Below are 24,084 nucleotides of genomic sequence, written 5' to 3'. Positions count from 1 at the left end.
GCGAAGCATTCCTGTGGCTCCTGTTTTTAGTTTTTTTTTTTTGTTTGTTTGTTTTTGTTTTCACCAGGAGGCTTCCAGCCAAGAAGCGGCGCCTTTACACAAAGTGGACATATTGAATGTTAGCAGGAAGGAGCAGCGCACAAAAAGCCCGTCATCATCCGAGCAGACGAGTGAGAACGCCTTAATCAAGACAAGCTTGTATATTTTATTTAGCGTGCCTTTTTATTATTGAGCTCCTTCAATTATTCACTAACTTTCCTTTCTGATATGGTCTCAGTGAAGGTACATTTCTTGCTATCTTCTAACTTGGTGTTGTCCAAACTATGGGCCACCGTTAATGAAAACTACCCGACCATGACTACAGTGCTACTACTAAAAAAAATAAACCGGTGACAAAGATACGCATAGACACAGAGTTTCCAGGTAAAATAATAACATTTCTCCACATAGTTTGTTTTTGAAGTAAAAATGGTTTGCTCTGTGTCTGGTTTCCATTTTTAAACATCACATTAATGATTAACAAGTAACTGCTTTAAAAATTGTTCGATTGCAGATCCAGATCGATTTTAGTGAGATGCAGGTGTGCGGACCACCCCAAAATCCTGACAAATACTCATCTATTTGCTTTGTCACATTTCTTGTCTTTTTCATTCAGAAATTTAAGGACTTTCTCTAAAGTGAACGAAAATGAAAATATTTTACGTATCATTCTTTTGTACAGGTGCTGTCCATTTACTTTGCATGTAAATTTAAAAAAGTGGAAATCAATGGCCTCACAGCTCTGAGCACCCGGGGTCAATCTCAGCCCTCCATCTTTGGAGTTTGCATGTTCCCTGCATAGGTTTTCTCTGGGCACTGCAGTTTCTTCTCACACCCCAAAAACATGCAACATTAATTAGACACTCTAAAGGTGTGATTGCGACTCTCTGTGTGCCCTGCGCATGGCTGGCAACCAGTTCAGGGTGTACCCCGCTTCCTGCTCGTTGACAGCTGGAATAGGTCTCCAGCACTCCCCGTTACCCTTGTGAGGATAAGCGGATAAGAAAATGGATGGATGGATGGATGGATGGATGAAATTGCACATACCATAAATTTGTGTAATTTTATGGGACAGAAGGGACTGTTATGGGGGAGTTTGAAACAGTCTCACCCACATTTGAATACTCACAAAATACCAAAAACTACTACTGAGTTGTTTTTATCCAAATGAGTGGTGTAAAACACACAAAAACACTTTCCGTTGTCTCCGAAAGATTGAGTTTGGATGAAGCGTCCTTTTCTTTTCAGATCAGACACATCCTTACACATTTGTAAAAAAGATCTGTAGTTCACAATTATGATCAGGATATTCTTTGCCCGGGTCAAAAGTGACACGGAACATAAATGTGGCTTCGATGAGCTTTAAACTAACCTAACCTTAAAAACAATATTAACTTGCTCTGATGGTTTGGTTTTAAAGTTGAAAAATGTCAAAGTGACCCTTGTATTCCTTGCGTTTTTCTGTATGCAGCTGTCGAAGGAAAACATTTGGACACCGGCGTTCTAACACGAGATCTTCTTTTTACTCCTCCCTGGGGGACTCCATTATTCCATCATCCCTTCCTCCAAGGTGACATCCAGGACTTTCGACCAGTGCGGCTTCGGTAATGTAATTAACCGTCAAAGTGAGACGTCCTAAAGGTGACATGCTACGACAAACTTCATCACACGGCAGCCTTAAGGCCTCCCCCTCGCCCCGCAATCAAATGGGGCTATGTCGACGTCAAATTACACAGATTACAAGTGTAATCGCTGCCCGTCCGGCGGCTGTCAATCAGCTGGCGGTGGTAAAAGTGTGTCATCAGGTGGTCCGAGCTCGGCTAAGTTGTGAGAGGGCGAATGAAGTGAAGCAGGGACGGTTTAATTAAAACTGTGACATTGTATCATAAAAACCAGAAACCTAATCGTGATGGAATAAGTATAATGTAATTATCAAGCCGGTTATAAATAGCTTTAATTTCATGCTTTGTGGAAATGAAATGGAAATGGCATGGAGGGGAGGTGGCCATATGCGTAGTATGCGTGAGTGTGTGTGTGCACGAGGAGGTAGTTTACCGAGCTTGTCGCCACCCTTCTGCCAAGTGCCAAGAGACAGGAGCCAAATCCAATTTCTCCTCTCCAGGTCACACGTCTGTCCACTCAGCCATCCTTCAAACTTCTCTCTATTTGTCACCCTGCTCATTATTATCCACCCTGCTACATTATCTGATGTGACTCCAATAAAAAAAAAAAAAAAAAAAGGCTGGGTGGGTTGTAAGGAGACACCTGACAGGCCCCAAAAAAAGGCCCGAGAGTTTGTCATCTTCCCTTTCTCGATGCTTGATCATCCTAATGAAATCTAATCTGCACGCACAAACCGCAGCGAATATGCAATTGGAATCCGGTTTATTTACATCCTACTTCCGTATTTGGCAAAAACAGGGAAGTGTACTTTCTCCTGGCTCGGGTGAACAGGGAAGGTGGGGACTGTTTAAAAACACCTGAAGGAACTTTAAATGTCTACAATGCCTTTTTTTGTAAAACACAAAATGTCACCAGAGAGACAAAAAACATGACAATATTCAATGTTTTTTATACATGAATTTAACTTTTCCATCTGATGTGGACGCCTTCACCACCCAGGTCGGTATAATACCGACAATCAGATACGTATTACGTGAAGAAGAAAATCACAAGTGCGCAGTAAGCTTCAGTAATATGAGACATTCTTTGCAGAGGATAAACAATATACGCCTGTGAGTATCGTTACATGCTCTTTCTGTGTATATTGTTGCACCGTTTGTGTTCAAATATCCGATCCAAAAGGGGCTCCAACACCGCAACGCAGATGCTATTCGTTAGCCTGTCATCTGTGTTTTGCATTGTTAGCATTCAGCTCAACAGAGTCTTAGCACTTTTATATTAAGGCACTACCGTACGAGTGTTTTTAAAAGATATTGAAACATGTTCATCTTTTTTTTATTGCTTTTAAATAGAAGTCGCATAGTCACATCTTCTTGTCTCAAAAATAACAGAAAAACAGCAAAGACTGAGACGAGCGAGGCTCAAACAGCATGACTGATTAGCTTGTTGGAAGGAGCGAGGAAAGAATTTATAAGGAGGGTTCACAGGTGCGAGGGGTGAAAACCCAGGCGCCTGAGAGCCTAATGATCTGAGGGGTCCTTGAAGTAATCCACGGGGAGCCCCAATAAATGCAGGACCACACCAAGAGAAAACATGGCGCTCGCGCTGAGCGCTGAAGAAGACGATGTTTTTCCACTCGCACCCCAAACAATAAAAGCGCTTGACGAGGTTTGCTCACTGCAAATGAAACCAATAATTATGAACAAATGCATTCAGAGTTTTAAATTAGGGCTGATTGAATCTTTCTCACTTTCCCGCAGTGGCTGTGATTACGGCATCGTGTTGATTAGCACAATGATTGCAGCGGGTTCCAGTTGTAATCCTTTAAGTGTAAGCCCGCCGCTAAATGTCTCAATTGCAATCGCCGCGTCGAAATGATGTCTGTGACAATGTGAAAAAGGTCCAAATGTGCCAATGTATAATTAGGGTGCGGAAACATTGGTCAGAGGAATAATTCATTTTTTTATGGTTGGCCTTTAAACCCACTTTTTTTTTTCCCCAGAGACAAATTGCTTAAAATGAAGGTTAAAGCATCAGTTGGGTCACTTATTAGAAACCCTTTAAAAAGAGAGAAAAAGAACTGAAAAGGCTTGGGCGTGCTAAATGGCGCCAGTGAAGAGCACCCTGCTTTTTCTTCGCACAAAGAAAAACATTTAAAGGTGAGTCATAATTATGTGCTCGGTAATGGCTTTTAAAGAATGAAACTATTTGAGTAAAGGCCAAAACTCATGAGATTTACCTTCCATTTGTTGCTTGTTTATTTGAAGGCAAACTACACAGAGACATTTGTGAAATATTCAAACATTGGAAATTCAACTCATAGTAATCCAGCAAATCTTGCGAGATATCAACTCTGCAAGCAAAGAATTTAGATCCAAGCGCTATGGCGGCAGTGAGCTCCGCTCACTTCGGAACAAGCAGCATTTTGGCAGCTAGTGAAGTGACTTTAAAATAAATACTGAAGCTGTTTACTGCTACTGCTACTTGAAGTTTATTTTCAAACTAAACAAGAACAAAGAGGAAAACACTTTTTATCCTCTGCGATGCGGTTAAACGATGCAAATGTGGCCGACTCCTTCATGTCTGTATTATACTGCCCCCAGATGGCCAAGGCACGCACACCAGAAGGAGCAGCACACTGTTCATTGAATTGAAGCAAAAATGTGAAAAAAAAAAACGGTTTAATACTTTACATTCTATTTAACTACACGACAGCACAGTACAGTCATAGCCGAGTGACCAAGTCATGGGCGGAAATACCTAAACATCTATCCATCCATTTTCTGAGCCACTTATCCTCACAAGGGTCACGGGAGTGCTGGAGCCTAATCCAGCTATCTTCAGGCAGAAGGCGGGTTACATCCTGAACTGGTTGGCAGCAAATTGCAGGGCACATATTCATATAAACATACAAGGGTTATGTATTTTTGATTGAAAACTTTGGCTGTAGAGTAAATTGATTGGGACCGTTTGGAAATTTAATCGGCTTTGCATTATTTGTGAAACTGCATCCTCACCCAGCGACAACGGATTGGAATGGATTCTGTTCGACTTTGGAGGTTCCGTTATAATTTCAAAGTAATTTTCGAGAGAGTTTGTGTTTTTATCACGTCGCGTTAATTTGCCCTGGAGTGACATTCTGATAGGAGCAGAACAGATGGGAAATCCAGGACTGTCCTGGCAAAATTCATCATGAAAAATGCACCCGACACCTGTGTAATTTGCCTAATCATCTTTTCCTAATAAGCTCCCCCCATTAATTATGCACGACTTCCACAATGCAATCAAGATAAAAGTAAATCTGATGACTTAATACCCTTCAAAATAATTACCCCCTTCTCCTCAAGTCATTCACCGGCACGCAACCGTCCCAGGGACATCTTTTATTCTCAAATCGTCCCTTCCATCTCCGCCAGGATTTTAATTGGTTTTAAAGAGCAATAAATTTGGTCTTTTGCAGATTTTTCCACAAAATAATTCCATATTTTAATTGAGGGTCTTTGAAACACAGCGAGAATAAGCATTTTTACTAGGGCAGCTGTTCATATTTAAACATAAAATTAGGTAAAGAAATATCTACATGGAATTATTTTTCGGAATTGGTGTGTAAAGTTTTCAGACTGCTCATGGTTCTGAACTCCTCTTTCCTTGGCGATATTATATGAAGTAGAATAGTGTCTGCTGACATCATAATTTCTTTACGAACAACTGAGCTCTTCCCTAGTTTTAGTTCTTAGTAGTGTTAGAACCCGATTCAAACGGGCTTTGTGATAAACACGAACGTTTTAGTTGGGTAATTTTCGAATTCAGATGTCAGTAGTTGCTGTTCCACCTGAGTCCTGTAGGTGTCGATAATATGCTTTCAAACTGTGACAGACTGTCAAAACAAATGAATAACATTCATCAAGACATATGAAGACATTCATAAAGTAATATTTTGTGTATTTTGGGTTGTTTAGAGAACCAGGCTTGAATTTTATTGTGAAAGACTCAAATGTCAAAATGAGGCAAATTTAACATCAGCTCCATTTAAGCGTTAAAAGCCAGATACAATATAATCACAAAAGCAGCGGGGTCTCGACTGAAGGCAGCTTTTCTTGTAGTCACGCACGTTGCCATGGCGACGGGGCAAGCGGCAAAAGCGAGGGGTGAGCGGACCGCGTGAATACAGCACTTAGCGGCACTTGAGCCACTTTGCAGCATTGGCCCTCATTCGCACCGACCGTGCATCTGACGGCCATGAGAGGCCTTGGCCTGCCGATTGGTGCTGGTGTGTTCAAGGACACGCAAACGGGGGGGGGGGGGGACTAGATCAAAGCGGCAACAAATAGACGTGTGAGTGGATGACCTCCTCCGCATTCTGATTCAAAGTCACGCCATATGTTCGAAGTCGAATAAGCCGAAGAGTTGAAGAGAGCATGAAGTCGCATTTAAATGTGTGAAAAGTGCAATCCAAATACATTTGATTTAAAGTTCCACTTTTTTTGTGTGGTTCCAGTCCGAAGGTTGCTAAATGTGTCCAAACTGGACTATACACGCGTTTTAAGTCATGAATACTGTAATGAGCCACAACTTTGAGAATGACTTCGCCATTGTACATCATGGCCCTGACACAGATTACTTCAAATTTGATCCCTTCTACATTTGCGCTCGTCACTTGACATTAAGACTTCAACGTTTTACTCTTTGCATTTTTGTAACATCCGGCCAGACCTCACACATCATCACTTTTAATGGATCAGACAGATGGATTTGATTTTGAAAGCTATCTGCCCCAGATGCATTGTCGTAAAAAAGTTAAATGCAACTGTTAACGATTTGTTCTGGTTTGTTTTTATGTAGCACAAAAACAGTTTTTAATTTTGATGACTGTTTTTTTATTTTTATTTTTTTTAAAGAACAATATAAATGTTTTAGAAGGCCTGTTTTATTGAGAAATATTTTTTCTACAAGAAAAACATGGTCGCTTGGAAAGTTGTAGTTTCAGCTAACTTCCTATATTTTCCAATTTTCCATAGGGTTAAGGTTTATAATTTCTTTGGTGATTTTTAATGCTTATTTATCTTTTTTTTTCCACACCCAATTTTCTCCCATAGATTTGAGCTATAACATCAGATAATGGCGATTTTTTTTTTTTTTCTTCAAGATCACAAACTTAGTCCCAAAGCTGAACAGAGCAAAGATGTTTTGTTATCGTGGAGGGAAATGTTTCCAATATATATTGCGATTTTCATCACTTTCGAATCGTGCATGTATGTTGAATTCTTTAAAAAAAAAGTTACAAAGCTGTACAGAAAAATATGTACGATATATGGCGAAAAGAAAATCAATAGGAAGTTTTAATGGGTTTTACGTGGGTAATGATAGAAGGGGTTAAGAGGCTAGGGCGCGGGTTAATGGCACTATCAGGACATAGACCAAGTTAAGTGCAGAGGAAAGGTCCACCACCAGAGGTTAATTAACCTTTCTAAACCCAAGGTGTCTGGATGCACATACATATTGAATGGAAGCTGCCACAAAAAGCTGTAGGTCACCGCTAATACATTCTGCAAGTTACAATTAAAACATCATCAGACCGGCGTCTGATCTCCATTTAAGAGCCATTTATGAAGCCGCAATTCAGGAGGCAATTTATTACAGTCAAAAGCCGTCTGAATGGGGGGCAGCTAGGTTAGCAGATATGCAATTTCAGTCCATTCAAAAGCAGCCACTGGGACCGAGAGGCGTGCAATTCAGGCGGCGAGGCATTTACCGCGCTTGGCTTTTCTGTCTCTGCGGAGTGAACGAAGACAAGTCAGATCAACACAAAAGTCATTATGATTCTTTTAGCGTTGCATTGTGATTGTTGTGTTGCCTTTTCCCCCTCACTCTTAACTGATTACGCGCATTGTTGGCAACGTGTAAATGTGGCGCAGGCAGCCGTATCGAAAAGAGGCTTTTGCGCTTTCATGTACCTCTGATGCGTTCCCCCGCGGAACGTTTCGCGAGTTCAAAATTAAGTTTGAAGCGATGGAATTGCAACGTGGAGGAGGAGGAAATAGGAAAACTTACAGTGAGTTATAGAAAATAATTCAGGCACACCATAAAAAGCTTTAGTTTGGTAGAACTTGTCCTGAGTTTGTGGCAATGGACCTTTCCTACTGGCCATCTTAAGCTCCGCCCCCTGAGCTACAGTTGCCATGTCCCACAAGCTTCCAAAATGGCGACTGAACAGAACAGGTTTGAATTCGATTCTCTATCGCGTAATCCAGATAATATTGTGGTATGTTTTTTGCCAAATGCGACAGACCTGTCCAAGAGAGTTCTACAGAGAGGTTTCAACTATTACATGCAAGGATATAGACATGGAATTAAAATTTTGGACAGAGCAGGATGCAATGTCAGAGTTACAGCAAAATCATGGCGATGGATGCAAAAAAGTTCGACGCCTCACAAACTTCATATTGAAATCCAACAGGATAAACTAGTAGAATTGTACTGAACATGTAAAGCACGGTGAGTACTTTTTACTTGGAAAGATCACGAGGAATATCATTGTAGTCTTTATTTGTGAGCGGTTGTATTCATTTGACTTGGCTTGTAATGGAACCCAGTGCTCTGTCTTAAAAGTCTGATGTGATACAATTGGGCAAATAGACATTTCTCTTGCATGACATGGCGCATTTACATATCACTAATCCAACTCTTCGGCATAAAACATGACACAGTTCATTCAGCAGGTCAGTGATACACTAACAAAGTGAAAGTTGCTCTCCTGCAATGTATAAAGCACTGATAATAATTCAAACTCAGAGGAGATACGTCTCCCTCACTTACCATCGAACAAACAGCCTTGTGTTTGTTGATATTGTCCCCATTTAGTTGTACGTGCGCTCTTCCGCAAGCCTTAATCCATCGTAGACACTTCGTCATCTATGTTTTAGGCTTTAGAAAATGAATCAAGCGGACCCCTTGTAACCTAGCAGGATATGTTTCATCAGAATTGCATCTTGGGACCATTTTCTTCGTAACATGGACTTTTCCAAGCGCACGCTACTGACAACTAGCACTGCTTGTGGGACAATATGACGAGAGGGGCGTGTCAAGCCACGGGTTAAGACAATGTGGCTATCTGATTGGCTATTATTGTACAAGTGATTGACAGGTCAGAAAGGTCCATTGGCTGTGTCTGTCAATCCCGCATAACGTAACATTTAAAAAACTTGTCACCGTACGCTGAAATGTAGCATTAAAAGGAGTTTTGTTGCAAGTGATATGGTGTGACTCCTTCTTGTGATGGCCTTAGATAATTGAGAAGCCTTTAGGCTGCATTGCTGAGAACAGAATGTGTCATGATAATTATTGTTTATGGCATTTTAATAAAAGGTTAGGTGACCAGTGCGAAGTGGACTTCTCCTCTTGCCCAAAATCCACTGAGATAGACAGATAGATAGATAGAAAATGAAAGGCTGGTTGTAGTTGGACTGCTGGCTGTCTTGCTAGGTGGCAATCGCAGCCCTCAAAGTTTTGAACTAGAGGAAGTCAACACGAGATTCCCTCGCATATCGAAAGCAGCATTATAAAAACGACGCCCTCTTTTATTTCAAGCTGCAAGTACAGCAGGCTCTGCCAATCCCTCGGCGGCCGGCGTCCCGGTTGTCGGCGCCGTGTTGGTGACTTCCCCGCGGGTAGGCGCCTCTTCTGAAGCCGAGTCGCATCGAGAAGCGCGTTTGCACATTGGGGTGGTCGGAAGCCTCCCGGAAAATGCTGCATATAAGTTATCGAGGAGTTCAGGCTTGTGTGAGTTTTGGGGTTTAGTCAAAAGCAGTCTCTCCCTTTTGCACTCCAAAACAAAGACAACAAAGGAATTCCCACAGGATAACGACCACTTCTACCTACCTGCATACGCTCGCTCCTGCCTCACTGTTTCAAGTACACACACACACACTTTCTATGATGTAACACACCTGCAAGGCTTTCCAGACACACACAAACCCAGCACCACTACCTTACATTTTGAGAATCCCCCCCCCCCGCGCACTTTTGATTCACTTTCACAGAGGAAGTTTTCCCGAACGCGTCCCACCCTTCTCTTGTAACGTGTCAAGCGCATGCATTCCCGAACCGCCCAAGAGTGTCTCCGACCAAAAGTTTGCCGCGCACCTTCCTCTCCGGATGAAGCTTATTCCCTAAGCCGGAGCTTTCCAAGTAATTGCTCGGTTTCTCCGCAAGTACAACTTCCTGGGCTACGCCGGTTCACGGATTTAATTTGCGAGTAAATAGATTTTCTGCTGAGTTTAAAAGGCGCCGTGCCCGTTAGGAGGGTGCGGGGTGTGGATCTGGTTTGGGGAAATACATTTTGGCTCTTTCAGAAATCATTAGAGAAGGAAGAGCAAGTTCATGATCCAAAACAAGCAGACAGTGCTGACCTGACAACTTCTCCGACTTTGGATTTCTTCTCACTTGATGTGGCAAGTTTCTCACTTAACAAACTGGGATTAAAGATTGGAAAACGAAAGCTTGGCAGAAAATAGTTTAAAGACGAAAAAGCCCATTTTTACAAGGCACGAAAGGTATTGTTTGGATGCCATTGGCCATTCAATTTAATGGAAATTTACCAGAACTGCCCTCCAGATTTGTACGTTTAGAAGTGCAAGTAAACAACTGAGATCATGAGGTTGGACAAGAGGTACAACCTCATCCATCATCACACTCAAATTCTTGTTAACTGGGTGTCAGCACACACACTTGCTATCATTTAAAGTGCCTTTGATTACGTTTACGTTATTGATTGAATACGTACAGCTGTTCTAGTAGGACTTTCATGTTTTTTTTGTTGTTGGTTGTTTGTTTGTTTGTTTTTTGACTCCTGTTATAAGCAAACACCTGAAAGTTTTTTTGGATACACTGATTGCGGTAGGGATTTAGTCAAATTGGAGGGAATTTTGAATGATTCCAAATACGTGAGTGCAACAAAGCTCCAAAGGAAGAAAACAAAAAAGAAGGAGAAGTCAGGAAAAGCCAACTAGAACAGCTGCACTTTGTTTGGTGATAATCATAATCTTGGTCACTTGTCAAACCTTATTATATATATATATATATATATATATATCCAATGTGGTGGGACTGCTGTTAAATACATTTTTTGTCAGGTTTTTGAGTTTCTGCAACTGACATGCTGTACGGTAAACAATAATAATAATAATAAAACACCGAAACATACTTGTAACATTACCGCAATTTCCGTCCTTTAAGCCGCAACTTTTTTCACATGCTTTCAACCCTGCAACTGATGCGGCCAATTTGTGCATTTTTCCAAACTGCCACAAGGGGCACTTGAGCGGAAGAGGTAAGAGTGAGACCGGTGGAATATATATGCCGAGGAGGTGACTTTTACGGGTCCAGCCCTGTTAGCACTGCTTTAGCATGTTACTGCCATGATTTTTTTTTTTTTTTTTTTTTTTTTTTAATCGACCCTGTTGGCGTTAGTGTGGCGGCACAAGCGTTAAACTCTCCGTGTACCGTCTTCTCGTGTTCTCGTGTTTCAATGTGGGCAGTTTTTACGCAGCTGCGGCGCATGTATGTACCAAATGGTATTTCTTTTACAAATGTACTTAGTGAGGCTTATAACCAGGTGCGCTCTGTAGGCCGGGAATCCCAGTATTTACTATTCTTTTTTTCATCACTGTCTAGATAACTGGAAAATATACATATACAGTACTCGGACATAGTACCTTCATGTATGTATAATAGTTAAAAATAGATTTCTTTGTATGGTTGTGAATTTTAAATTGTCTTTTTAAAGCTCTCTAGGTTAAAATTGTTTGAAACTAGTTTTCTCCCATTTTCTTTTTAATCAAAAAATAATTTAGCTTTAATAGTTTTATTAAAAAAAATGCATGGCAGCTAACATAAAAAATAATATCTTTTCCACATGAAATGACAATTCTTGGATAAATTGACATTCATCTCCATGAGATAGCCCAAATCATACAATGCACTTGTTAGTCCATCAGACAGGCTTCATCAAAGCTCCACCTAACGTATGAGCAAACTCCTCAAATATTCATTATTAGCTGTCTTGTGTAATTATTAAAACAAAGATAGAGCCACGGTCAGATGACCTGCAGGCTTACAGCTGTTTGTAGCAATGCATGATGAATCCCAAGGGCCTCCGCGTGGTCGCTCTGAATATTTAAAAGAAAAGAAAAAAATCTCTTTTTTTTTGTTCTTCCCGAAGCATCAAATAGTCCGTTGTCGGATTTGTCTGATGAGAGCTGAATGGCCGAGAACTATAATAGGTACAGTATATCAAGAGGAGCACTAACAATGTGTTTGGAGGAAATAAGTGATAACGGGAACAGCCGTGCCGCCTTTGTGAAGAGCCAAATATAAAGGGATCGCCTTTGAAAATAATAATAAAAGAAAAAAGTACCTCTGGAGAATAAGCCAATTATAACGAGATAAAAGAGCACTAAAAATAAGGTGGCGATGAAGAGGGGGGTACTTGTGTTCGTTCCTCTTCAGCGTTGACTCCTCAAGGTCACTTTATTGGAATGTAAATTTGTCATAATACTCAAGTCTTAATATGTAGAATGCTTTGATGACCATCAAGTAAGTGTCGCATGTCGAGAGCGATTGAAACTTCAGGATGCGTCAATGAGGTCGATTAAGGAGCGACCGGTTTGGTCGCATTCATTGCTGTTTTTATTTGACCAATTCTTCAGTCGTGATTTTCATTTTTATTTAATTTAACCCTGCGGGCTCGATGCTAACCAAGTCGTGTTGAAGCGTTGCAGCGAACCTTCCAAAAAGGTTAGACTTTGTTTTGTCTGATTTGGAATTTCCAACTTCAGCTCTTCAAATTTATCAATAACATGCAAACTGTATACATGAACATCAAGTTATGGCTTTTGGCTCTTTTGCCCACTATGACCACTTGAAACCCATTAATATTACATTTTTAATATCCTTGCAATTTACTAGATTGAAACATATTGTAATAATACCTATATCAGACCATTAGCAATATAAGAAAATAAAAACTGGAAGCCAATACAGTTAGTATAAACTGTGTAACATTGTGTTGAGTCATAGTATTGATTACTTTTTTTTTCTTATCAATGTAAGGGATAATTGTTGTGATATCAGAGGGGGATGGCATTTGATTAAGACAATTACAAAAAACACTCAACAGTCCAAACTCATTTAACGCAGATGGCGGGTCAGTAGTAAATAACGCTCCGCTGTAGGTAACACCTGTTTTTATTTGGAAAGCATGTTGCCTTTCAAAATAAAATCCATCTGTCCGATCCATTACAAATGATGATGTGTGACGTCTGGTTGGGTGTTAAGAAAGTGGCCTGATGCAGTTGTGGCAAGTATTTTGGTATGTGAAAGGGATCACTTCCTGAGGACTGTTCGGTTGTGTTTAACTTCTAAATATGATATATTTGCATTTGATCTTTAAGAACTGTTGGTTTGTACAGCACTTTTTTAGGGATTTAGTTTTAAAGACTGCAACGTTGCTTGTTTTGCCGGTCGGACTCACATCTTGAACTCGGATTGTGGGGCAGCGTGATGACTTTTCTTGTTTGACAAGAAAAGAAAAAAAACCCATCAGTGATTTGTGATGTCGTCATTCAGCCTGAAAACCGACTGGCTCATTTTGTTGTTTGACGCATGAGTGACAGCTTTTGAGCGTCTTAGTGTCCCTGGCCATCAATTAGGCGCAGACCTCATTGACACACATAAAAGAAAGGAGGGGAGAGAAAAAAAAAAGTCGCCGTCCAGTGCTTTCGGTAATTGCGGCCGTGACAGTTGATCATTATCCATGAAAACCGCCCGGGTTTTGCAAACACGTGGCCGTTTGATGGTCCTTCAGCACTCAAGTGTCACTCAATGGCGCTGCAGCTGTTTGTTTCCATTTGGTTATTTTCTTCCCTCGCGAGGCCAAACGGTCATTTCGCTTTAATGAGTTCACCTCTATAAAACGCACTGCAGCAGAGGGGGGGGGGGGGGGTGCGCGAGGGCCCTTTCCAAAGGCTAACTGAGAGTTTTAAGCAAGTCTGCCAGGGACTAAAGGACAATAGGCAATTACAGTAATTGCTTCAGAGCAATTTATGACAACAATGCGCATCTTCGAAAACTCGACGCTTGAAAACAATCTGTTCCACGGTGATGGGCGCCCTCAGCATAAAGTTACAAAAGTAAAGTTGTGATTTTAAAAGGAGAAACTACAACATCATTCAATAATCAAGAAGAAAAGTTGTAATGCTCCAATCGCAAATATGATCCGTTATTATCGGTAAAAATCCATATTTTAGGATGATAACGTTGAAATGTTATGCGAAATCATGTTACATTTTGAAAAGTCGTATTTCAAGATTGATGAGGATCAAGTCATAATCTTGGAAGGATTTTATCAGACTATCATGAGAAAAAAAGAAAGTTTATTGTCAGTTCTGAGGTCCCAGGTTCAATGCCGGACCCGCCTGTGTGGAGTTTGCATGTACTCCCCGTGCCTGCGTGGGTTTTCTCCGGGCACTCCGGTTTCCTCCCACATTCCAAAAACATGCAACATTAATTGGACCCTCTAAATTGCCCCTAGATGTGATTGTGAGTGTGGCTGTTTGTCTCACTGTGCCCTGCGATTACCTGGCGACCAGTTCAGGGTGTACCCTGCCTCCTGCCTGTTGACAGCCGAGATAGGCTCCAGCACTCCTCGCGACCCTCATGAGGATAAGCGGCAAAGAAAATGGATGGATGGATATTGAGTAATGGTGCTGAGGGGGAAAAAACCATATCCTCTTATGAGAATAGTCTTAATACTACACGAATAAAGTTGTGTTTTCATGGGGGGAATAATCTTAATCTTTGGAAAACAAAATAATATCACGATCATAAAGAATTAGTAAAGAATATCAAAGTTGGAATTTTACAAGATTAAAGTCAGTAGAAATGCAAGACTAATGTAAAACTTGATATGAGAAAAATGAATGAAGAATGAAGTCGTCACATTACAATAAACATTGAAATTTGCAAGACTAATATTTTGAATATTACAAGTCCAAAAATTGTAACCTAATGAGAGTAAAGTCAGACAATTATAAGAATAAGGGGAAACAAATCCAAAATATTACATGTAAAAGTCACAATATTGCTATTATAAACTCATTTAAGACAAACGTCAAACTCCCATCATCTCAAGACGTCCACTCATTAAAAGTTTTGCCTCTCCGTGTTGTTCTAAAGATTTCTCGTCACCGGTTGTTTTACTTGTCTCGCCGCGTTAATAATTCCCCACACTTAAAAAGGAAGTGATACAATGAGGTCCTTCTAAGCTGCCCAGGAGCTCGCCTCAAGTATCAACACTCGACGCCGCGATTATCGTTTGACAAAAAAACATTTTTAATTACAACGTTAAGTGCGGCGCTCGAGTCCGAGCACTCAAACATGCATAAAACGTTCAGCGGAAGGCAGATAATGGGATTCCGTGTCAACAAACACTTGAGAGTTTTTAGTCACATCAAGTGTAGGAGCTGGAAATTCGAGAGGGGTATTCGCTTATTTATTTTTATGTGACTTTTATATGTAAAGTTTTTTTTTTGTTTTTTTTCCAACCAACTCATTTGATTGCTCTGGCTCTCTCAACCTTGTTTCATATAACATCTTCTAATGCTAAGGTAGCCTTGCCCCCATATGCTTTGAATAATTCATGACCCCCAATCCAATAGTATTGGATTGGGTGAGTGTGGGGTGGGCTCAAAAAGTTGAATCACAAAACATCACATTCTTTCATCTCGTGAAGTTTTTTTTTTTTTTTTTCTCCCAGCAAAGAGCAGGGGTCAATTATGATCCCTCCGGCATGAATAAAACACCGAAAGGCTCCAAAACCTAAGGAGATTTTCTCCACTCGTGTAGATTATTGACACTTACTCCATCCCTGTAAGAAAAAGGACGCTTTGTCTGTGGTCTCCTGCGCTGTTAGTGTCTCAATCGCCTCCGGGTAAAAAAAAAAAAAAAAAAAAAAAAAAAAAGAGGCCTAATTTGCACTGGTCTGTTTCGGGGCCAATTATTATAATACCGCATGTACTGGAAGCACAATGAAATAGAAAACAATAAAGAAAAAAGGGGGCCCAGCGATATCATGCATTTTAATGTTGTGCTTGTTAAAGGTGCATTTTATTTGTTGTTTTTTTTTTGTAATTGGCAGGGTTTCACCTCATCCCGTACGTCTTCCTGAGCAGAGCCTTGCTCATTGATCTTGATAGAGAAATTACAGTGGTTAGATAAAGTCTACACACCCTTGTTTAAATGCCAGGTTTGAGTTCATTCCCCCAAAATTTTTTTCCATCATTTATGGGACCTATAGAGTTTGTGCACATGACGTCACCATCACAACAGTGTGGGGGGCATTGAACCGGAGCGGAATATTCACAATGCCCGAGACTTGTTGTGCTGTTGGTTGTTACAACAGATGAAACAGATATTCAAAGAGGTCATTCTATGGAATACCAGATGAAAAGATGAGAAAAAAAATCGATGGATTAAGGCAATTAAACGTGATGGATGGTGCCCAACCAAATATACACGACTGTGTAGTGATCACTTCATTTCAGGAAGGAATTGTTTTTCTCAATCTCAAATTCCCAAGAAGTATTTATAATGCCAAGTTGGCTCATTTAAGAACAATGCCAAAGTTTAATGTGTGGCCGCAACATGCTTCTGTGTACGTTGAGACGACTCCGTTTTGTTTTTGTTTTTTTGTAACGCATTGTTCTCAAATGAGCCAACTGACCTGACTAGCTTGTCCTCTTTTTTTTTTCCTCCCAATTATAGTTAATGAATGTGAATTTGTGTAAAACCAGGGGTCACTTATTTAAATATTGGTATTTGTAATGAATACTAGCTGAAAAGATCGATGGATTTCTGCAAAGGTTAACTTATAGCCGGACACACTTCCACATTCACAAGCCATCTCCCCGTCTAAAACAGATCCAGCAACGAAGTATTTGTATGTTTCCAGACTTTTCTATGCTTTCAAACTCTTTCGTGTAAATCTCGACGACTTACTCACCAGATCCATGTGTAGATCCAGTCGTCCAAGACAAGCGGAAGCGAATTAACAGTCCGCTTTCTTATCAGCGAAAACATCGACTTCGGCCTTAAATATGGGTCCTCTATGCAATTTTCCATGTACCATCATTTATTTTCACCTTCTAAATGTCTGATGGTGTCGGACAAAACTTTGGGCGTCGTGACTGAAGACGTATTTTGGTGTTGTCTCCAACCGACTTAGCATTGAACAACTCTGTTTGACTGGCAATGTGGCCAATCATGTGATATTTCGGTGGCATAGGTGCACGGGCTCTATAACCTCTGCAATTTAATTTAAAATATGTATATATGAAAATATCATCCATCCATTTTCTTAGCCGCTTATCCTCACAAGGGTCACGTGGAATGCTGGAGCGTATACCAGCTGTCAACAGGCAGGAGATGGGGTACACCTTAAAGTGGTTGCTAGCCAATCGCAGGGCACAAAGAGACAGTCGCACTCACAATCACACCTAAGGGCAATGCAATGGAAATTAATGTTCCATGTTTGTTTGGTTTTTTTTTGGTGTGTGTGTGGGGGGGTGGGGGGTGGGGGGGTGGAGGAAACCCACACTGGCACGGGGAGGACATGCAAACTCCACACAGGTGGGTCTGGGACCGAATCCGGGATCTCACAACTGTGAGGCCAACACTTTCCACTGTGCCCTGCTCTATATATTAATATAGAAAAATAATAACAATATGTTACTTGCAGGGGATATATTCTGTGAAACGGATTCTTGGTTGTACCACTATTTTGAGTGTGAAAGTAGCAACAATTTGTAATTTACTAATTTTGAAATTATTTGTTGCTTCAATTAGCAAGTGGAAGCATTTGGAGAAAAATTGAAGAAACAACTTGTAAGTCAACAAGTGAAATTGGGTGCACAATAGTATTTGACTTTTGCATCACAGTAAAACGTGAAATCCTCGCGATCGCCAGTTTGCGGCTTCCTTAGTAGCTCTCTCAAAGTGGAATCAATGTCAGAGGATATTGCATTACATTTTTCATCAAGTGTGTAAAATTGCAGGCACTTTAATAAAGTAGAGGGGTTCCACTCTGGGATCATAAAACTCTGCCAAGGTCTAATGTAATATGTCTTGAGAAATTAATGAAAATGTCCAGAGACACTCACCGGTGCTTGCGAATTAATTCGTATGAATATTTGCAATCATAACTACCTGTTTGATTGACATTTATGATGTGGATATGTGTGATGAGAGGACTGGTTTTTCTAAACAAATCTTCACATTGTTGTAATCTACTCAAGTGACAGGATTCAGAATGATATCTCAAAGGAGTACAAGATTCAAGTACAACAAGTACACACTTCAATACGCATTGGACGCAACGACCCAAACCAATTACAACATAACCTGTTATGAAACAAATTATGGCTCTGTGGATTTTGTGTGGATTTATGCGCCTTAGTATTTCTCTCCATAATTCTGGCTTTCCTTATATTAGCGTATATTCTGGTAATACCTCTGTTTGATATTATTAGAACTTGACTTCATATGTGGCGGCACGTTGGATCAGCTGGTAAAAGCATTGGCCTCACAGTTCTGAGGACCCGGGTTCAATCCCGGCGCCGCCTGTGTGGAGTTTGGATGTTTTCCCGTGCCTGCGTGGGTTTTCTCCGGGCAATCCCGTTTCCTCCCACATCCCATAAAACATGCAACATTAAATGGACACTCTAAATTGCCCCTAGGTGTGGTTGTGAGTGGGGCTGTTTGTCTCTATGTGCCTTGCGATTGGCTGGCAACCAGGTTAGGGTGTACCCCACCTGCTGCCTGTTTACAGCTGGGATAGGCTCCAGCACTCCCCGTGACCCTCGTGAGGATAAGACGCAAAGAAAATGGATGGATGGATGGACTTCATCTGCACAAAATATGACAGGCCTTGGTTTATGCCAACACTAGATGTCAGTGTTCTCGCTGCACTGTCAAACTTGCGGGTAATGTGAAAAACAAGCAGCCTGGGAAATGCTCCTGCAAATGCATCTCTCCTACCCCCCCACAACTCCCCCACCCTCCCACCTTCCCATCATTCCACACTTGAAAGTGCTCCATCTTCCACGGATTTCACACTTTAGCCTCCCCGCGTCATGACCTGATTACTGAGGGCATCACTTTTATCTCGTAATGAGACGCAAACTGCTGAGCACTGTTTTTCTTTCCCAAGAAGCCGCTCGCAAATTGTCAGTGCTGTGTATTTCTCTTGACTTGTTGCTATATTATTTGTATTTTCAAAAAGGAAAAAAAAAAATCACACATGCACACAAATACTGCACACATTCAAACGCCATCTTTAATAATAATAAAAGAAACGATAAATACATGCCACTTTACATTTGTATTCAAATCTAAAGATAGCCTGTTTTAGGGGGGCGGTACTGTATCACTGCTTAGACTGCCCCGATGACCAAGTACCGCTTCCATTGCCATGACGACTGCAGAGGTGCTAGAATTTTTGCTTCAGCTAACCCAGGGTGGGAAGAAAAAAAGCAAACACCCAAGCTCCTCATTACCATCGTCATGGAACATCAACTATACGATAGCTTGTTGTAATCGCCAACCGCCAAATTATTTATCTAAATTTATCATTTAGTGTAGTGTAACTAATATCCTTCACGTGAAATAACTTGCAGAGTATTAAAGTATATAAGAAGCAAGGTTATGGGATTATTATTTATTTAGTTATTTTTGTAGGAGGTCCACGATTTACGACTGAGTTTTATTACTGTTCGTTCCAATGTGTTCTTAAGTCGGAACGCATCAACGAACCACCCATAAAATTCACGTTTCGGCCAAAAATATTCACGAAAAGCATTTTATTTTTTTTAGTATCCGGTGGAACGACGTATGATTAACCAGAAATATCTCGTAAAACGAGGAGTGACTACAAATTTGAAAGTTTTCAAAAAGAGGAAACAAAACATTGTGCCAACCAATCAGATTGCGTGACGTCATCGATACCGGAAGACGAATCCCAAACCTGAAAACAGCGCCTGGATTCAAAGTGGAGACGTTAAACCAAGGTAAAATTCCTGTTACTGAACTCATAATGGTTAAACATATCTATTTTTAACATTTGGGTGGAACGATTAAGTCGCAGAATCCGAACATATACCGACAGTTTACAAAAAAAACGCTTCGTATTCTGTACTTCGTGCGTACTCATAAAACATACAAAAATGCGTGAAGTTGTAGAAATAGGGTCGTAATTATCGCAAATAAATATAAATCATCATGTGGGTGAATTAACAAAACCCACGACAAAGAAAGTTGCTCTGTTTACGTGGTTGGAAATGACTATCGGTCAACTGTCATAAACAAATGATAGAGAGAATAGATGCACTGTATTGATAATGCGGAAAATGAGCTTCGAAAAAAACGTCAATATGCGCTTTCAATGATTGTTATTTCTGACAGCAGAGATGCTGTGATTATGCATTAGTGTATTTCTGTGCAGATAAGCATGTCATCAAATCAGCACATTATTTCATGGCTCTATATAATTGTGTTTTTTCATAAAAGATAATTTGACACTTTATTATGTGCACATGACCCTGAGTGTAGCAGTTTTTAAAGCCGGCATGGCCTTTCTCTTTGTGCTCACGCAGGATAATCCTCATCGCCGTGACCATGAGTTTCTCTCCATGTCCACCTGATGCCCTGGCGGGCGACAGCATCCAGCAGCAGAGGAACTGCTGGGAGAGGAAACGGAGCCGAGCAGCCAGAGAGTTGGTGCGGTCAGAGCAGCGTTACTGCCAACAACTGGAGCTTGTCACCACTGTAACTAACTTTCATCCATTGTACCTACACTTTGAAACGCTTGCTGTTACACTGGAAGTCACTAGTGACCCGATTTAGGAATCATCGCTTTGATTATTTTTTTTTCCGTTTGTTTGTTTGTCTTGAGAGCAGACATTTTAGGAAGAAGTGTAAAATGGTTGCTGCAAGCTTTGCACTAAGCCACAAATGACACGTGCTTTCTTGCCATTCCCAGTTTATTTTTAAACTAAAAAAAAAAGACAGAATACAAAATAGGTGTGGTGTATTTATAGTCCCTAATTTACACACAATACAAATCGCCATAGATGCGCCAACGAAACTTGGATAACTGTTGCATAGTTATAACCCTTTAAGCAGTAGATATATGAACACAACACGGGTTGAAAGACAACATAATAGTCAAAAGCATTTATCTTCTATCTCTTTATATCCTGTGAAATATGACTAATATTACTGAAGCTTACTGAGTGACTTAATTGTGAAGCTCACCTTCATGGCTTATGTATGTCCTTATCATGATGGCCAAAATGCACACATCAGAAGGACACTGGGGCATTATAGCATCGCTTTGAATTAAGTCTTTTGCAAAGATGCTTCTTAATCTTATGACATATGTAAAGTTACTGCAAAGTGAAGACTGAATACAGGGATCAGAATTTCGGAATTCTGAGTTTTTTCATCTGAAAATATCATTTTTGTGAAACGTGTAAATTCGTTGAGAATTTTTTTGAGGGAGGGGGCGGTACGGCTTGACGTGGGGCAAGCCTGTGGTCAAGACCGGCCGCCAGCATCTATCAGCAACACTCATCGTGAAATTAGTCACAGCCGTGATAGCGGAAAATGGCATTGCTCTCTGTTTGCATTAAATTTGGTGTTTATAATAACGACAACATTCCGATTTCTGGCAGCATTTTGGCGGTATTGTCACTCTGATGTTAACATTTCATAGAGAAGCATTCTGTTTACTACGGCTTAGTTATAACTTATAGACATACGTCCGCATATGTTATCGAGCGGTCTGCACGAACACATCCAAAAAGTGGACGTTCCCGGCAAACTGCTCTGCATTGTTTTCCGATATGATCAATTATGGACGCCGAGGAGCAAAAAATATCCAGCAGCATATCCAAACCAGGAAACACAAAGGTAAATTGGACGTAAATTTCTGAAATATTATATAATTGACAACTATTAATACGATTAGGCCTATCTGTAGCACTGGCCCTGTTGATCACGCATTTTATCGCTCACTTTTGTATTTCATGATATCTCTCTCTCATATATATATATATATATATAAACAAATTACTTGTGTTCTTATTTGTGAAGTATAACTTGTAAGTGCATAGCCTATTTGATATAAATTTCACTCAGTCTACATTTTTATGTCTGAAGTTTGGCAAAATTATTTTGGTTGTTTGGACTCATATTTTAAATTTCCAAAATGTTATGATTGCCCTGCATGTATACTGTTAGAAGTAACCAGAGGTCACCATTTAACAGTGTCTTTTCTAAAAAAACAAAATTGTGTCGAAGGCAGAACCTTTTCAGTGTTTTTCTAAATTGGTCATTCTCATCCCTGTGAATAGTGACACGTTGAAGGTAGCAGGCATTGCACCCTTTACTTTCTGCGGGGACGACAGATTTTACCACCCACAGGGTTGCCTAATTTCTGCTCAACTACTCTCCCTCCGCCCGTACACTCCAATTAGGAGTCATTTTAAGCCTTGTGCTCGTTCAATTTGCTAATCCCATTTCCACCGCAAATGACTTGAGACCAACACAGCTGTCACGTTCGCGGGATGACATTTTTCTCTACTTGTTTCTTGCAACCACCTCCATCTATAGCCGGAGATGTTGGAAAGCCCGATAATAATGGACGGATTAAATAAGATTGAGGTTAATTAATTAAAAGCTCTCGTTAAGTCCCAGGCACGAATACAAACATAAACGAAATCATTAATGAAAGGTTTATCCGTTCAGTGCTAAGTTCTAATGCCCGGCAATTTCTTCCTTGTTTCTTGCAGTACTTTGTGGCGATTTTGAAGGCCAAAGGAACCCTGAGGCAGGACATTACAGAAAGCATCTTCAGTTCAATTAAAGCCATTCACTCAGTAAACCAGTAAGTATCTCCTTGCATAATTTACGAGTATCTGTGCTTTGAGGGCAGTGAGGGACTCTGATGGGGAAAAGCAGCCGGTCCCCTGTGTAGGAATGCACTCGTGATAAACTCTCGGTTTATTAAAGCGTCGCCCTTATCTTCACCATTAGTCAGAGTCAATGATACTCTGTAAGGGTATAGATGTTCTAGTCTCTCCCCCCCGCTTGGGTACATTAGTGTACCTGTTATAATTTGAGAAGATAAAGGGCAAAATGGCAATGATTGTTATAATGGAAAACCTGTGGGTTGTAACTGAGAGGACATTTTTCATCGACACGACCTCACTCGTGACAATCTACTGGAATTCAAATGTTTTAGTATTTTGGTTATTGTCAACGCTATTATGATACTTTTTATGTATTCATTGTATTTTTTTTAGATTTTTTTTAAATTTACTTAATTTTTACATCATGCTCTTCTCGGGACTGCTAACTGGTTGAGATTGAATCAACAGCGCCTCTGCTGGCTGCTGCCGAGTATTGCAGGCCACTTCAATTCCTCAATCAAGCCCACAAAACTTTCTACTAATTAATTTTATTGCTCATCTGTTTGTCTGCCATCTCCAGGTCGAAGGGGGGAAAAATAGGTTTGCGTAGTAAGGCATTTGCCACAATGAAGACTGAAGTATGAATTACGAACTGTGACGTATTGGATAAATGGTTCTGCACTTCCCATACATCTTCATTATGGGCCAAACCTTATTGAATTAGTGGTTTAAACGCAATGGCAAATAATAAGTACCCCATTTAAAAACATTTCATTGAGAGACGGTGCGGGGAGACAGATTTATCAACCGCTAAATGATAGATTAAATTTTCCCATATTCTCTTTTTCTACTCTGACTTTTGCTTGACAATAATTGTCTGCTCAAGTTCTTTAGATTAATATGGGATGATTTATTGTCAACTTTTCCTCATCTAAAATACATGCATTCAGTTGCATTGTAAACACTGACTGTGTTTATTTTGGACGCCATGAAGGGTAAGGAATAAGTGTTCAGATTATTAAAGATAGTTTAAGAATGTCTGAACGTGCTCATTTTGCCTTTTTGAACTTGTACCGCAGCCTGTTTAGGGCTACAAGTGTATGGCAGACATATGGCTATATAGAGCTCGTGCATGTGACGTCACCATTTTCACGGCGCCATGTTGCCGGTCAAAAAGAGCTGCTCGACATTGAGGGATGAGAATATGTACAATACCCTAGACCTGTTGTGCTGATGGTTGTCACAACAGACGAGACAGATATTCAAAGAGATGATTCTATGAAAAGACCGGAAAAGATCGATGGATTTCGGTAATTAAACATGATGGATGGTGCCCAACCAAAATACACACAAGCCTGTGTAGCGATTGCTTCATTTCAGGTGGGAATTATTCTTCTAA

The 24,084-nt window shown here is 40.5% G+C and overlaps 1 protein-coding gene across 9 annotated transcripts in view; it reads left to right on the top strand.

Moving 5' to 3' along the window:
* The window catches only part of arhgef39 (Rho guanine nucleotide exchange factor (GEF) 39), a 102,600-nt gene that overhangs the window by 52,018 nt on the left and 26,498 nt on the right, over positions 1-24,084 (top strand). For 3 of the 9 annotated variants that reach the window (XM_061807805.1, XM_061807809.1, XM_061807808.1), the window contains 7 exons: positions 68-170; positions 1,511-3,330; positions 3,423-3,492; positions 3,665-3,821; positions 19,588-19,781; positions 20,367-20,538; positions 22,566-22,660. In XM_061807805.1, coding sequence (XP_061663789.1) covers positions 20,389-20,538; positions 22,566-22,660 — 245 coding nt within the window. In that variant the 5' untranslated portion in view covers positions 68-170; positions 1,511-3,330; positions 3,423-3,492; ... (1 more) ...; positions 19,588-19,781; positions 20,367-20,388. Of the gene's footprint in view, positions 1-67; positions 171-1,510; positions 3,331-3,422; positions 3,493-3,664; positions 3,822-19,587; positions 19,782-20,366; positions 20,539-21,063; positions 21,685-22,565; positions 22,661-24,084 lie in introns of those variants that run through there. The other 6 variants (XM_061807807.1, XM_061807811.1, XM_061807812.1 and 3 more) reach the window with 5 other exon arrangements.

Source organism: Syngnathoides biaculeatus, chromosome 20 (assembly GCF_019802595.1).
Source record: "Syngnathoides biaculeatus isolate LvHL_M chromosome 20, ASM1980259v1, whole genome shotgun sequence".
In the NCBI taxonomy this organism is placed as follows: domain Eukaryota; kingdom Metazoa; phylum Chordata; class Actinopteri; order Syngnathiformes; family Syngnathidae; genus Syngnathoides; species Syngnathoides biaculeatus.
Note: the sequence above shows the minus strand (reverse complement) of the source record. Positions and strands in the feature narration are given on the sequence as shown.